General features: G+C 42.3%; 1 protein-coding gene across 1 annotated transcript; it reads right to left on the bottom strand.

Annotated features, from left to right (window-relative positions):
- Positions 1–6,773: 6,773 nt before the first annotated feature.
- LOC117381945 (prenylcysteine oxidase-like) lies at positions 6,774–13,415 on the bottom strand. The gene is made up of 7 exons (XM_033978999.2): positions 13,112–13,415; positions 12,400–12,606; positions 11,933–12,107; positions 9,830–10,041; positions 8,717–8,857; positions 7,595–8,006; positions 6,774–7,233 (listed from the first exon to the last, which is right to left on the bottom strand). Exons 1-7 carry the CDS (start codon positions 13,218–13,220, stop codon positions 6,984–6,986), a joined length of 1,506 nt encoding a protein of 501 aa, XP_033834890.1. The 5' UTR covers positions 13,221–13,415; the 3' UTR covers positions 6,774–6,983.
- Between the last annotated feature and the right edge of the window lie 193 nt (positions 13,416–13,608).

Here is a 13,608-nt window from a genome sequence, read left to right as displayed (position 1 = left end):
GGGCGTATAACTGGAGGTAGGGTTTGTACTCACGGCCCAGAATTTTGTGCTGCACAATGTGTAAACCACACCTCAAAAGTACACTGTAACGTTTCTGGTGGAAACCATGGAGATGTTATTGCTTTGCATTTAATGTTTCACATAACTAAACTATGTCATGTACACAAGTAGGGGACATGACCAGGCCAAGAAGCAGGTAATCTGTGGAGAGGGGACACAGCTCAGTAGTGAGAATGCAGATTTGTCTAAGTTATTTTTGAGCAATAAAAACGCTTAGAATTGAGTAAATACCAGATAGATACATTTAAAGTAATACTGTGGAAAAACAGGAACATCTCCATGGTGGAAAGCAAGTGGCCTACCTTCCACGAGGAAAGTTACATAGCGCAACTTTAACACTTAGACATAGTTTGTTCAGTACATTTTCAAACAACATAAAACATACAACATACAACAAACTTGGTTGTTGAAATTAATGAGCAGCCAAAGTAATGATGTGAGTATAAATATCATAGTAGAGATATACTGATACTCATTTGGAAATCAATAACAAATACTGATTTGGTGAAATTAAATGTTTTCTTTTGAAAGGTAAAATAAAATGCAATTTATTATCCATTGTCAGAAAAAAAACAAAACAATGAAATACAGATCCCGCTGTGTACCAAAGGTTACACAAGATTGAATAACATTAGACATATCACATTAAAACTGGACGCGGTCTGTACATTTGGTGCAGTGTTGATTGAAGCTCATTGGCTGCGCTGCCTAAAAACATTCTTTCCACTGGATTATGCAACAAAAGCATCAGCAGGAAGAACAGATAATGGAAGAGGCCACAGCAGCAGCGGGCAGTAAACGACTCATCATTAATTAACTTACAAATACACTACTGCGATGAGGTTAACCAGATAAAGCAAAACAGTAATTACCAATTGTTTAACGCTTCAAATGGCAGTGGCTGAACAGTTTGTATTTCAGTGAGGAAAAAGTGGAGAAAATGGCATTAAATATTATTTCTATGGAATGAACAACTTCTTGGTCATAATCATAACCAATATCAAAATTAGTAATGTGTTACATCAACAAACAAGCCAAGAAGAGAAAACTGAGTAAATATATTAAAATTGTAAATACTACTTGATTTAAATAAGACCTATTGTACTTGTATCTGCTACATAGTTTTAATCTATGTCACCCACGGATCATTATGTTATAATTTGCACATTTTATATCGCAATATTCATCAACGACTTAATAAAAAAAAAAGTCCACTGCCAAATGAGAGCTGGTGTCACCGTAAACATCATCACAACAAAGAGTCATGGAACTATTGGCCCCTCCTATGGATAGCTGCAGATCACACTAACGAGTAGTGGATTTTTTTCATTTGGATCAAAATGATTATGCAATGCTACCAAATCCAAAATGTATCACTGATTAAGAAAATAAAACTGAAGAGCGAGTAAGTACAGAGCAGTGGGTGTATGTCAGTGTTGGTGAAAGTAAGGTCTGAGCAACAATATGGCACCTTGAAAACAAGTGATTAAAGATTGCTCAAACATGCACAAATCACTCCAAAAACAACTTTGAGAGGGTAAATGAGAAGGGGAAACAACTATAACATGGTTAAAAGCTCTGAAAAATCTATTTTGCATAATAGGTCTGAAAGGGTTATTGCTTGGGGCCCGGCTGGGCTCAGCCCGGAGGAGTGACGTGGGGCTGTCCTCATGTGGACCCACCACCTGCAAGAGGATCCGTAAGGGGCTGGTGCATGGAGATCTGGGCGGCGGACGAAGGCGGGAACCTCGACGATCGGATCTCCGGACATGGAGACTGGCTCTGGGGACATGGAATGTCACCTCACTGGGGGAGGAAGGAGCCTGAGCTGGTGCGGGAGGTTGAGCGTTACCGACTAGATATAGTTGGCCTCGCCTCCACGCACAGCTTGGGCTCTGCAACCCAACTCCTTGAGAGGGGCTGGACTCTCCATTTCTCTGGGGAGAGGCGGCGAGCTGGTGTGGGCTTGCTCATTGCCCCACAGCTCAGCCGCTTCGTGTTGGAGTTCACCCTGGTGAACAAGAGGGTCGCGTCCCTGCGCCTTCGGGTCGGGGACAGGGCTCTCACTGTTGTGTCGGCCTACGGGCCAAACAGCAGTGCAGAGTACCCGGCCTTCTTGGAGTCCCTGGGAGGGGCACTAGACAGTGCACCGACTGGGGAGTCCGTTGTTCTCCTGGGGGACTTCAACGCCCATGTGGGTAATGACAGTGACACCTGGAGGGGCGTGGTTGGGAAGAACAGTCTCCCTGATCTGAACCCGAGCGGTGTTTTGTTATTGGACTTCTGTGCTAGTCACAGTTTGTTCGTAACGGACACCATGTTCGAGCACAAGGGTGTCCATCGGTGCACGTGGCACCAGGACACCCTAGGTCGGAGGTCGATGATCGACTTTGTTGTCGTGGCATCTGATCTCTGGCCGCGTGTCTTGGACACTCGGGTGAAGAGAGGGGCAGAGCTTTCAACCGATCACCACCTGGTGATGAGTTGGTTCCGCTGGCAGAGGAGGAAGCCGGACAGACCTGGCAGGCCCAAGCGCATCGTGAGGGTCTGCTGGGAACGTTTGGCAGAGCCTTCTGGCAGAGCCTTCTGTCAGAGGGGTCTTCAACTCACACCTCCGGGAGGGCCATATTCTCCACCCCTATTGTCGATGCGGCCGCTCATAGCTGTGGTCGTAAGGTCTGTGGTGCTTGTCGCGGTGGCAATCCCCGAACCCGGTGGTGGACACCGGAAGTAAGGGATGCCGTCAAGCTGAAGAAGGAGTCCTATAGAGCTTTGTTGGCTCGTGGGACTCCTGAGGCAGCCGATGAGTACAGGCGGGCCAAGCGTGCCGCAGCTCGGGCAGTCACAGAGGCAAAAACTCGGGGTTGGGAGGAGTTCAGGGAGGTCATGGAGGAGGACTAACGGACGGCCTCAAAGAAATTCTGGCAAACCATCCGATGCTCCAGGAGGGGGAAGCAGTGCTTCACCAATACTGTTTACAGTGCGGGTGGAGAGCTGCTGACCTCGACTGGGGATGTTGTCGGGCGGTGGAAGGAATACTTTGAGGATCTCCTCAATCCCACCGGCACGTCTTCCGAGGAGGAAGCAGAAACTGGGGACCCGGAGGCGGACTCAACCATCACCCTGGCTGAAGTCACCGAGGTGGTTGGCAAGCTCCTCGGTGGCAAGGCTCCGGGGGTGGACGAGATCCGTCCCAAGTACCTCAAGTCTCTGGATGTTGTGGGACTCTTGGCTGACATGTCTCTGCAACATCGCGTGGCGGTCGGGGACAGTACCACTGGACTGGCAGACCAGGGTGGTGGTCCCTCTGTATAAGAAGGGGGACCGGAGGGTGTGTTCCAATTACAGGGGAATCACACTTCCCGGTAAGGTCTATTCCAGGGTACTGGAGAGGAGAATCTGACCGATAGTCGAACCTCGGATTCAGGAGGAGCAGTGTGGTTTTCGTCCTGGTCGTGGAACACTGGACCAGCTCTATACTCTCCATGGGGCCCTCGAGGGTTCATGGGAGTTTGCCCAACCAGTCCACATGTGTTTTGTGGACCTGGAGAAGGCATTCGACCGTGTCCCTCGTGGTGTCCTTTGGGGGTTGCTCTGGGAGTATGGGGTCCGGGGCTCTTTGCTAAGGGCTGTCTGGTCCCTGTATGACCGGAGCAGGAAGCTGTGTTCGCATTGCCGGCAGTAAGTCAGACCTGTTCCCGGTGCATGTTGGACTCCGCCAGGGCTGCCCTTTGTCACTGGTTCTGTTCATTACATTTATGGACAGAATTTCTAGGCGCAGCCAGGGGCCGGAGGGGGTCTGGTTCGGGAACCACAGGATTTCATCTCTGCTATTTGCAGATGATGTGGTCCTGATGGCTTCTTCAAGCCAGAACCTGCAGCAGGCACTGGGGCGGTTTGCAGCCGAGTGAGAATCAGCTCCTCCAAATCCGAGGTCATGGTTCTCGACTGGAAAAAGGTGGCTTGCCCTCTCTGGGTGGGTGGTGAGTCTCTGCCTCAAGTGGAGGAGTTCAAGTATCTCGGGGTCTTGTTCACGAGTGAGGGAAGGATGGAGCGTGAGATTGACAGGCGGATCGGTGCAGCGTCTGCAGTGATGCGGTTGCTGTATCGGTCCGTTGTGGTGAAGACGGAGCTGAGCCGGAAGGCGAAGCTCTCGATTTACCGGTCAATCTACGTTCCTACCCTCACCTATGGTCATGAGCTTTGGGTAATGACCGAAAGGACAAGATCGCGGATACAAACGGCCAAAATGGGTTTCCTCCGCAGGGTGGCTGGGCGCACCCTTAGAGATAGGGTGAGGAGCTCAGTCACACGGGAGGAGCTCGGAGTAGAGCCACTGCTCCTACACGTCGAGAGGAGCCAGCTGATGTGGCTCGGGCATCTGCTCAGGATGCCCCCTAGACACCTCCCTAGGGAGGTGTTCTGGGCATGTCCCACCGGGAGGAGGCCCCGGGGAAGACCCAGGACACGCTGGAGGGACTATGTCTCTCGGCTGGCCTAGGAACGCCTTGGGGTCCCACCGGAGGAGCTGGAGGACGTGTCCGGAGTGAGGGAAGTCTGGGAGTCCCTGCTTAGACCACTGCCCCCGTGACCCAGCCCCGGATAAGCGGAAAAAAATGGATGGATGGATGGGTTATTGCTTGCTTTCTGCTTGTGAGAAACTGTTGTTAAGGGAAGCTAAAACCAAACTCTTTTTACTTACTTTTTACTTAGGTTTGGCTGCACAGGCTAAGCTCAAATAAACAACATATAAATAGTAACTCCATTAGAGGACATTTAATACTACTAATTACTACTTGCCAGTCTAACCACTTGGTGGCTTGTTATTTAAATATTTTAGATATACATGCTTAATTATAGCCTCCTAGTCGAGGTGGGTGAAATACTATTGTTTTGAAGATACACTGTATGAATACTTTAATAAGTATTGCCTATAAAGAGTAATGTGCTGATTAATCTTTCATTACAGTGTATTAAGAGTTATTCAAACAGTGTATAATACTTAAAAATACAACTATTTGAACCAAAGGGTTGATAAATAATCCCAGTTGCTCAGGTGCAGATAAATATTAGCAGAGTTATCAAAAGGCAACTTGGATTCACTTCTTGGCGCAGAGCAGATGCCAGCAGCAGTCACACTTGTACTAGCGGTTAAAGCCGAACTAGAGACATGCAAACACATTCTGCAGTACTGAACAGCTTAAATTATGTAAAATAGGTAGCACAGAAAAGGCCATAGCTAAAATTGTGTATCCAATATATAACAATAAGTTCAAGTTGACGATTCATTTAACACAATAATATAATTGTGAGCTACATACAGTATAATGCGTCAGGGGCGACTGTGGCGCCATTGTCCATTGATCCGAAGGTTGGTGGTTCAAATCCCGCTCTCGACATAAACATCATTGGTAGAGTGGTCAGATCCACTGACTCACAGCGCTGCAATTCTATCTCCCACAGATGAATGCTGTCATTGTGTCCTTGGGCAAGACACCTAATCCACCTCCCCCCAGTGTCTATGTACACTGCTGTATGAATGTGTATGTGAATGGGTTCCTTGATGTAAAGTGCTTTGAGTGTCTTGAAGGTGGAAAAGCACTACATAAATAAGTAACGATTTACCATTTAATACATGTTTTACTTTCATAGTCTCAAGATGAATATACATTTAAAACACTATTATCCTAGATGTTAATAATGGGCTTGGGCTTGGGCTTGTGGTTGCGGTAAAGAAAGTATAGAAAATATAATAAATTATTGATGGACCTTTCTTTGAAGTTTACTTTCTTTAACTTTATATCCCTGTTGACCAAACAAAACAGAAATGGCTGTCTATGTAGGAGTTAAAGTAAAGGACAACACTTTTTAATTGCTTCAAAATAATAAATAGTATAGTCTTAGCTGTAGTGGCTATTGACACTATGCCAATGTTCACATCTCTCAAACGGCTCATTAAAAGGCTTATTCTGATATACGCATTCTGCCATGGGCACCGCTATCGCCATTTGCCATTCAGGTTGGATTACTTTGTATAGGGTTGGCAATCTTGACAGCAAGTTCTACATAGACTACAAAGCCATTTTAAAGTCTCCCAGAGAATCGGTGCATTGCTGACTTGTTGGTGCACATAAACAATGAACATTTCACACAAATCAGCCTACTTTATATCAGACTTTAGCTGCAAAACTTTTGGGATTCCCGCTTAACTGCAAATGCCACCACAAAGAAAGCACGGTTTAGTAGCATTTAGAGGCAAAAGTGGGTGGGGGCGGAATAAGGTCAATAAGGGCTTCAGATGATGATGTTGTACTTTTGACGTTTCATGAACTTCATATGATGTGCATGTTTTATATTCTGCATGTTAAATTGGGACTTCCCTTTCCAAAGCTATTAAATTGATAATAAAAGATTAATTTACTTATAAATATTACACCATATCTGCCTAGCTGCTGACTCAGATTGGCAGCCACATCTCAGGTCAGGTCACAGGCAGCTATGGCTACAGTATAATTTATCACTGTCTTAGTTTGGGAAATAAGTGAATAATGTAGTGTAATGTGAATTTGAATGTCCAAAAATGTAAGACAAATGCATTTTTATATATTTTTTGTAATTTAAATCAATAAAACATGATGGAATGATCCTTTTTATGTTAATAATCTAAAAATAAGTCAAGTTAAAAAATAAAAAAGTAAGAATGACATGAGTAAATTGTTACATCTCTAGCATTAAATATTTACATCTTCAGACCAGTGTAGACTAGAACATTTCAGTTAAATAGCATGTCTATATTTCTACAATGATGCTTTGTGTGAAAGGTTTACTTACTTACTGTTTCTACAGCCATATTATACCATGCACTCTGCAGTTAGTCAGGCACAGTTTTACCAGTGTTGAGTCATTGTCTTCTTCTTTCCGGGTCATAACTCGGTTTTGATCTTGTGCATCAAGTCCTTCTGATCCACCATGTCACCCTGTCGGTTCCAGCGGTGGTAAGCTAGCAGTGCAATGTTTTTAGCAGCCACTGAGCTCATCTCCATGGCGCTGCCGGCCCACTCGATCCCGTTCAGGTAGTACAGATTCGGGTGGAGCTCAATAGAGGGGAGGCCCGTGCTGCTGCCATAACGGGGGTAAGCCAGCCACTCCGTCACCTGCACTGAATAATACGACCTGGAACCACACAAGCAAGATGGAAGAGATGGTTTCATAGGGAGTGTCCATATTTATTTGAATTGCCTTACTTTCCTACCTTACCTAATATTAATATCATTCATAATAATACAGATACCCAAAGAGCTTTACAGTGCATTATTCATTCACTCCTCAGTCTGTGGTGGTAAGCTATTGTGGCTACAGCTGCTCTGGGGTAGACGGACAAAAAGTGAGGCTGCCAATCTGCGCCATTGGCCCCTCTAACCACCATCAGCACTCACTTCACACACATAACTTCTCCATTTATTTCATTGTGTGATGTAAATGGACTGAACAGATTACAGCAGTAACATATTTCTTTAACAAATATGTGACCGACCTGAAGAGTGATTTGAGCTGACCCTTGTCCAACGTTTGAGGGGAGAACACTTTGTAAACTCCTGCTTCTTGTGGCTGTTTTCGCCTAAAACCTGCCGAGATGTTGACGGGACAGACACTGGCCACACTATTAAAAAACAACTGGGGTATATCTGTTGTCAAAACGCTGGCAAATGGGAAGAGTCTTGGGTCTGGGAAACCAAAAAACGTGGTGTTGAGGTATCCGTGGACAATGGTGGCAACAGTGCTGTGGTAGTAACCAGGCAGTTGGTCAAAGGGCGGTGTGAAGTCCTCAAACTTGATCCCTGATTGGACACTCTCCTGGAGGGGTGTCGCCAAAACCACAATGTCATAAAGATCAGAGCCAGAGGTTGTTTCTGAGGTGTAGCTGAGACGGTATTGAAGAGTGTCTCCTGTGAAACAAACAACATAAATAAACAGAAATAAACTGTTGTAGTGTTACTAAACAACACAATCCCCGCTGGGAGCTAAAACTAGAACAAACAGGTTAAAAATAGCTTCTTTCAGCAGGCTACCATGTAACTGAAATATATTCCTTTAAGGATATAGATTTTTATACTGTATGACTGAATGAATAGTGTTGTCTTTACAGAGAAACACCTAGAAGAACATTATCTATTGTGACCCTTTTTTGAAATAATATTGTGTAGTATTGTGATCAGGCTAGTACTAGATATTGTTGATTTTTTTTTCTACATTGTGAATTGAGAAATCAAAAATACTACATCATTTTTATTTTTTTTATTTTTCTTTCTGTTACTGATATTATTTATAATGTACTTATGACCTAAAAGACAGTTTATTTAAGTATATTTCTTAAGAAGACCAGTACTTTTGTCTGCTATTTGTTTGTCTGCGTCTATATTTTAAATTGCAATATTGATCTAAAGCAAAAAAAAACAAGTCCACTAACTTCCGGGTTGGAGAATGAAGTAAGTGGAGAGCAGTGTGGCGGTGTGGAGCGATATCTTGAATGTAGGAAAATGAACATGCATAAATCATTCTAAATGCAAGTGCAAGGGGTGAATGAGAAGGCCACTGGTGAGTTACACTTTAAGTCTTGTGTTTTTTTGTCTCCAAACAGCAAATAGTGTGAGTGTACCTGATTTGACAGGTGAGACCGAGGTGACATGTGCCTGGTGCAGGTTTGCATTGGCCATTTTGAGCAGTCCAGAGCATACCAGCTTATTTCCACCCTCCACAGACCACAGGTTGTCCTGAGCTCCAGCCAAAGACACTGCTCCTGGGACACAGAGCAGACAGAAGGGTTAAACTGATGTCTGGGTTTCAGATGACACCAAGCTCCAGTGGCCTACACACTGATGCAAAGGCTAGCATAATGTTTAATTTTTGTAGCATTAGTTTGCTTTATTGTCCTGTTGTATAATATGTTTGCTGCATTTGAGTCTTCATCCAAAAAAAGATTAAGTTCCTACAGCTGTGTGCAAGTTTTAGGTCTAATTTATAGTATTCTGAATTTTTGGTATGATTAGACATAGATAGCAAGATAATGGATTATATGATATGAATAATTTGGTTCAACATTTGTGGATTTTGATATTTTTACAAAAATATCAAAATCCAGAATCCTTACACTGGCTCCAGCTCCTTCTGACAATGTGACATCAGCACATTTTGGAACCTGACAACAACCAATTAACAGTTGTCCCACACCTGCTTCTCACCTGCATCACCCTCTGACACCTCTCTTTCTCTCCTCCCTTCTGTGTAACTTTTTAACGACTTACAACTGTACAGAAGACTTCACATATAGTAACTATCTTGGAACTAAATAAATGTGACTTAAGATTTGAGTGAAGCCGTCCTTTAAAACATTAACAAAAATTATCTATGATCATTAAATATTTCATACCTCATCTGAAACTTCCCTAGTACTGTCATCCTAATCACTAGAATAACAGTTATATACAAGGAACTGGACAGATGGCAATGCCAAACAAGCACCTTAGCTCTGTATTCTATTACCCTGATAAACCTAATCTAACCTTATTTTACAATGTATATTTTTCATTCTCTCTATAAGAATAATTTATACATTTTATAAATTAACATAAACCTGTCCTGGCACCGCAGGAAACTAGGCACTGTGCCATAACCTGACACAAACATATTTACCCATTTAGATAAGTAAATGTTTTTATTTTTTTATGTGGATTGTCCCAGTTAAATAAATCTTATCATAACCATGCCTCACCCACAAACGCCGGGATGCTGACGTTCTGGCCATAGTTGACCCTCATGATGGGAGCAATGACCTCGTCGATGAAGCGTTGGGACACACCCAGCTCCAACAGAGAATCAGAGAGTGGCCTTCGGGTCATATTCAAAAACCCACTGCCCCCCAGAGAGTCCAGCAGCTCCTCCACTGAGCTGAAAGCGTAACCGTGCGCCTGGTACTTATAGATCCTGCACAGAAAAGGTTTAAACGATTTACATACAAACCTGATTTTTATAGCAAATTAGAACACACGGACGCATCTAAGTTGTAGTCCTTAAGTCAATTGGTTAACAGGTCGGCAATTGGTCTAATAGTTGACCAAATAATTTATCAGTCGGCTAATTATTTTCTTTATTAGATTACATAGATTTATTTGCACCACAGCAGACAAAAAAAAAACATTGGGTGAGATAACTCTAGTATTGAGAGAGTGAGGGACAGTCTAAGATGTGCTTTCATGTACAAAGATGTTGTGTCTACTTCTCTACCTCTCTGTACAGATGTTTTTGAAAAGGGTCTTTGCAGCAGAATACAGAGTACAGGAACGTACCGTAGTGGATTAGACAGAGGTCTACATGCCTCCTTAATTAGATAAAATGTGAATGTTGTTAAAGTACATTCTTGAGTCTATATGTAGCACATGTTTGTATGTCCTAGATCAAATTCATTTGTAATATCCAAGGTCAAAGTTTTCTTCTATATGGAGGAGCGTAGAGTCTGAATAAACAAACAAACATGGCTATAAATACCTCATATATACTAGAAAAAATATATTTTAAACAGGGATTAAACACTAATATAAGGAGGAGCCAGATGTTCTGATCTTTTTCATGACGAAGGGAAAACTGAGACAATTTCCTGAGGAAGGAAGCAGGGAGGGCTGAAATTATAAACTGAAAATCTGAACTGCGTTTGATCTGTGTTTGATTTAGATTTACTATTCTGTCATCTTCTCAGGATGAACTATCTTAGTGGTAGAGATAGAGTAATAATGTCCATATTAATAAGGACTTAGTGGACTACAGTAGACCCCTCTCTTTATCCTGGTTTCCCATTGCTTATTGCCCAGTCAAAAAAAGTACTAAAAATAATCTTAGTAAGTATTGTGATTATAGATATTTATAATCACCTTTAAGTTTAGTCACAAGCTTTATCTATAGAACCTTTGTTGAAATGATGAGTGGTATATGGCTTTCATTATATCATTAGCCCCCAATTTTCCTTCATTTTCAACAACATGGACTAATTGTTGGCTAAAGTAACAGTAACATTACATTTAAAAAGCCATATATAAATTTAAGCTAGTCACACAGACTTCCATTATCCAGGCATGGTACTGATTATAAATTAGACAAAGTGGCACCATAATTACATCTTGTCAATTACCCAGCATGCCACTGTTCTGTTTTAAGAGGCTCAGATGTCAAATAAGGCAACACAATATGGTATGAGGTGGGAAATATATTGTCTAGATCAAGGGTCGGCAACCCGTGGCTCTGGAGCCACGTGCAGGTCTTTCATCCTTATACTGCAGCTCCTCATGGCTTGGGAATGTATTTAATTGAAGAGTATTTTATTTGTGTTAGTTCTTTTTTAAAACTGTAGTTCTAAATTAAAGATTATTATGAACTTGAAATATTACAATAAAATTATATTTTATTATTATACTTGGAAATTATAATGCCAAGAGAGTGCAAAGCAGTGATCAAAGCAAATGGTGGCTATTTTGAGGAATGTAAAATATAAAACATATTGAGTGATTTTGCACTTTTGCATGTTTGCTCATTCAAAGTTTTGATGCCTTCAGTGAAAATCTGCAATGTAAATAGTCAAAGTACTGTCAATAGTCAAGAAAAAAACAATAAATGAAAAAGTGTGATGCATTTTTTGACTGGCAGTGTATTCACAAGTGAGTATTTAATGTATAACAGTAAAACTGCAAACTGCAAAAGCTGCAAAAAGAGTAAACGTTTAAACTGAAGTGATGACCTGATTTTTGTTATCAGGAGAATAAAACAAACAAACGAGCAGGATATTCATTTTTTATCAATATGGTCCACTTCCAGATGCAATTTTTACCTCATGAATTTCTCCATGATCTCCTCCACCCACATCTGCAGGCGGATGAAGCTAATGCCGTAGCGCCACCAGAGTCTGAACAGGTCAAGGAGGTACCAGTCCGTCTCCTCCAAAATCATCTCCTCTCCGTTAAAGACCGCTGTTTTACCAGCAACACTGCGTCGGTACTTTAAACCTTTTGGGAAGATGGATAAGTCACGTGCACAAAATGTTATAACAAATATGACTCCTTATTATGGCTGGGCATCTTTCCTTTTTTGGTACATACATTTTTAAGCATTTTTATTTTTTTTTTACTTCGTGCATGCCCTTATTTGTATTTGTATTTATTCAGTGTGTTTTATGTTTTATGTTGCACTTTATCACGAAAATTAGTTCCTAGTTTGTGAACTGTGTTCACAAATGATGGCAATAAAAGGATTCTGATTCTGATTCTAGACTTAAACAATTATTTTTAATGGACCCACCGAGTACTTTCACAAACTCCTGCATGTGGAGGTTGAGCGAATGGATGATAGAGCCTCCAGACTCGTAATCATGGTGATTGACCGTTACTGTGGCGAGGCGACCTCCAACCTCTCCCTTTTCAAACACGTCCACCTGGACCTCAGGCCCAAAGTGCTGCCGCAGGAAATGAGCCGTGGAGCTGCCTCCGATGCCTGCTCCCACCACAGCTGAGGCAGTAGAGAGGCAAACAAAGAGGACAGGGAGATAAAAGTTTATAACACAACAAGACTTAGATTCCCACCCCTTAAACCAATAATACATCATGTCCAGGAAATTAATATTAAAAACTATTATCATAATATTTAAATAAGACATTAGGTAAATCAAATGGAAAATTAAAAAGATCATGTTTTTGTCATATTCCCCATGCATACAGTAAAATGCTTGAGACTAAGACATACATTACAAAAGTATTAATAAACACAATGGTAACTGCTATGTTCTACTTTTAATCAAAATTAATCCCAAAACGTGGCATAATTGTACTAGTCCACAGCACAGGACAATATACCTCTAAAGCTCACTCTTTGTTTCTTGAGCTTGATTCTTATGTAACAGATGTGACTATAATAATGGTCAATAAAATGAGATTATCTCATACTTAATACATTAGCTTGCACCAAAAGGCCGGGCCTGACTGAGTTTGTTAATGTTGAAAATAATCATCCTTGCCTATTTTTGAAGGCGGAGCACCGTCCACATGTGAGGGATCCGCCGGGTCTCCCGCTGCAAACCTCTCTAGAAGCAAGACTGTAAAGAGAACCAACACCCCTTTATCCATGGCTTTTCTGGCGCCCAAAAGTGTAGAGATTAGCTGCTACAAATGGCTGTAAACAGGGCGATGCGGCGGCTACAGAGCAAAGGCACTGCACATTAGGCTAGCTACAATCTCAACCGCTACTGTTTATTTAAATCAGCTATTATCGACCACACGAATACTGATACATGATCACATTCTCTGCTGCTGTGCATTAACAATTATATAAGGAATAATAATAATAATAAGGAATCGGAATAAGACGCGAAAAAGGCTTTAATGGGGCAGTGGAGCCTGTGATGCTGCGGGTGATCGATCGGTGAGAATCTACGTCCGGCAACATCACGTGACCCCTACGTTCTGCTCGTCTCGACCAATTGGAATCTCCCACCACACATCTGTTTTTTTATGG

This window comes from Periophthalmus magnuspinnatus, chromosome 14 (assembly GCF_009829125.3).
Source record: "Periophthalmus magnuspinnatus isolate fPerMag1 chromosome 14, fPerMag1.2.pri, whole genome shotgun sequence".
NCBI classification, from domain to species: Eukaryota; Metazoa; Chordata; class Actinopteri; order Gobiiformes; family Gobiidae; genus Periophthalmus; species Periophthalmus magnuspinnatus.
This window is presented reverse-complemented; position numbering and strand designations above follow the sequence as displayed.

Bases quoted from the DNA above. Each gene is read 5' to 3' on its own strand.
- LOC117381945 (XM_033978999.2), bottom strand. From the start codon at position 13,220: ATGGATAAAGGGGTGTTGGTTCTCTTTACAGTCTTGCTTCTAGAGAGG. The intron at 12,607-13,111 runs GCAAGGATGATT...CTACTGCCTCAG, and splicing joins TGCTCCGCCTTCAAAAATAG to CTGTGGTGGGAGCAGGCATC. The intron at 7,234-7,594 runs GTCGGTCACATA...GTGTGGTTCCAG, and splicing joins CAGCTCAAATCACTCTTCAG to GTCGTATTATTCAGTGCAGG.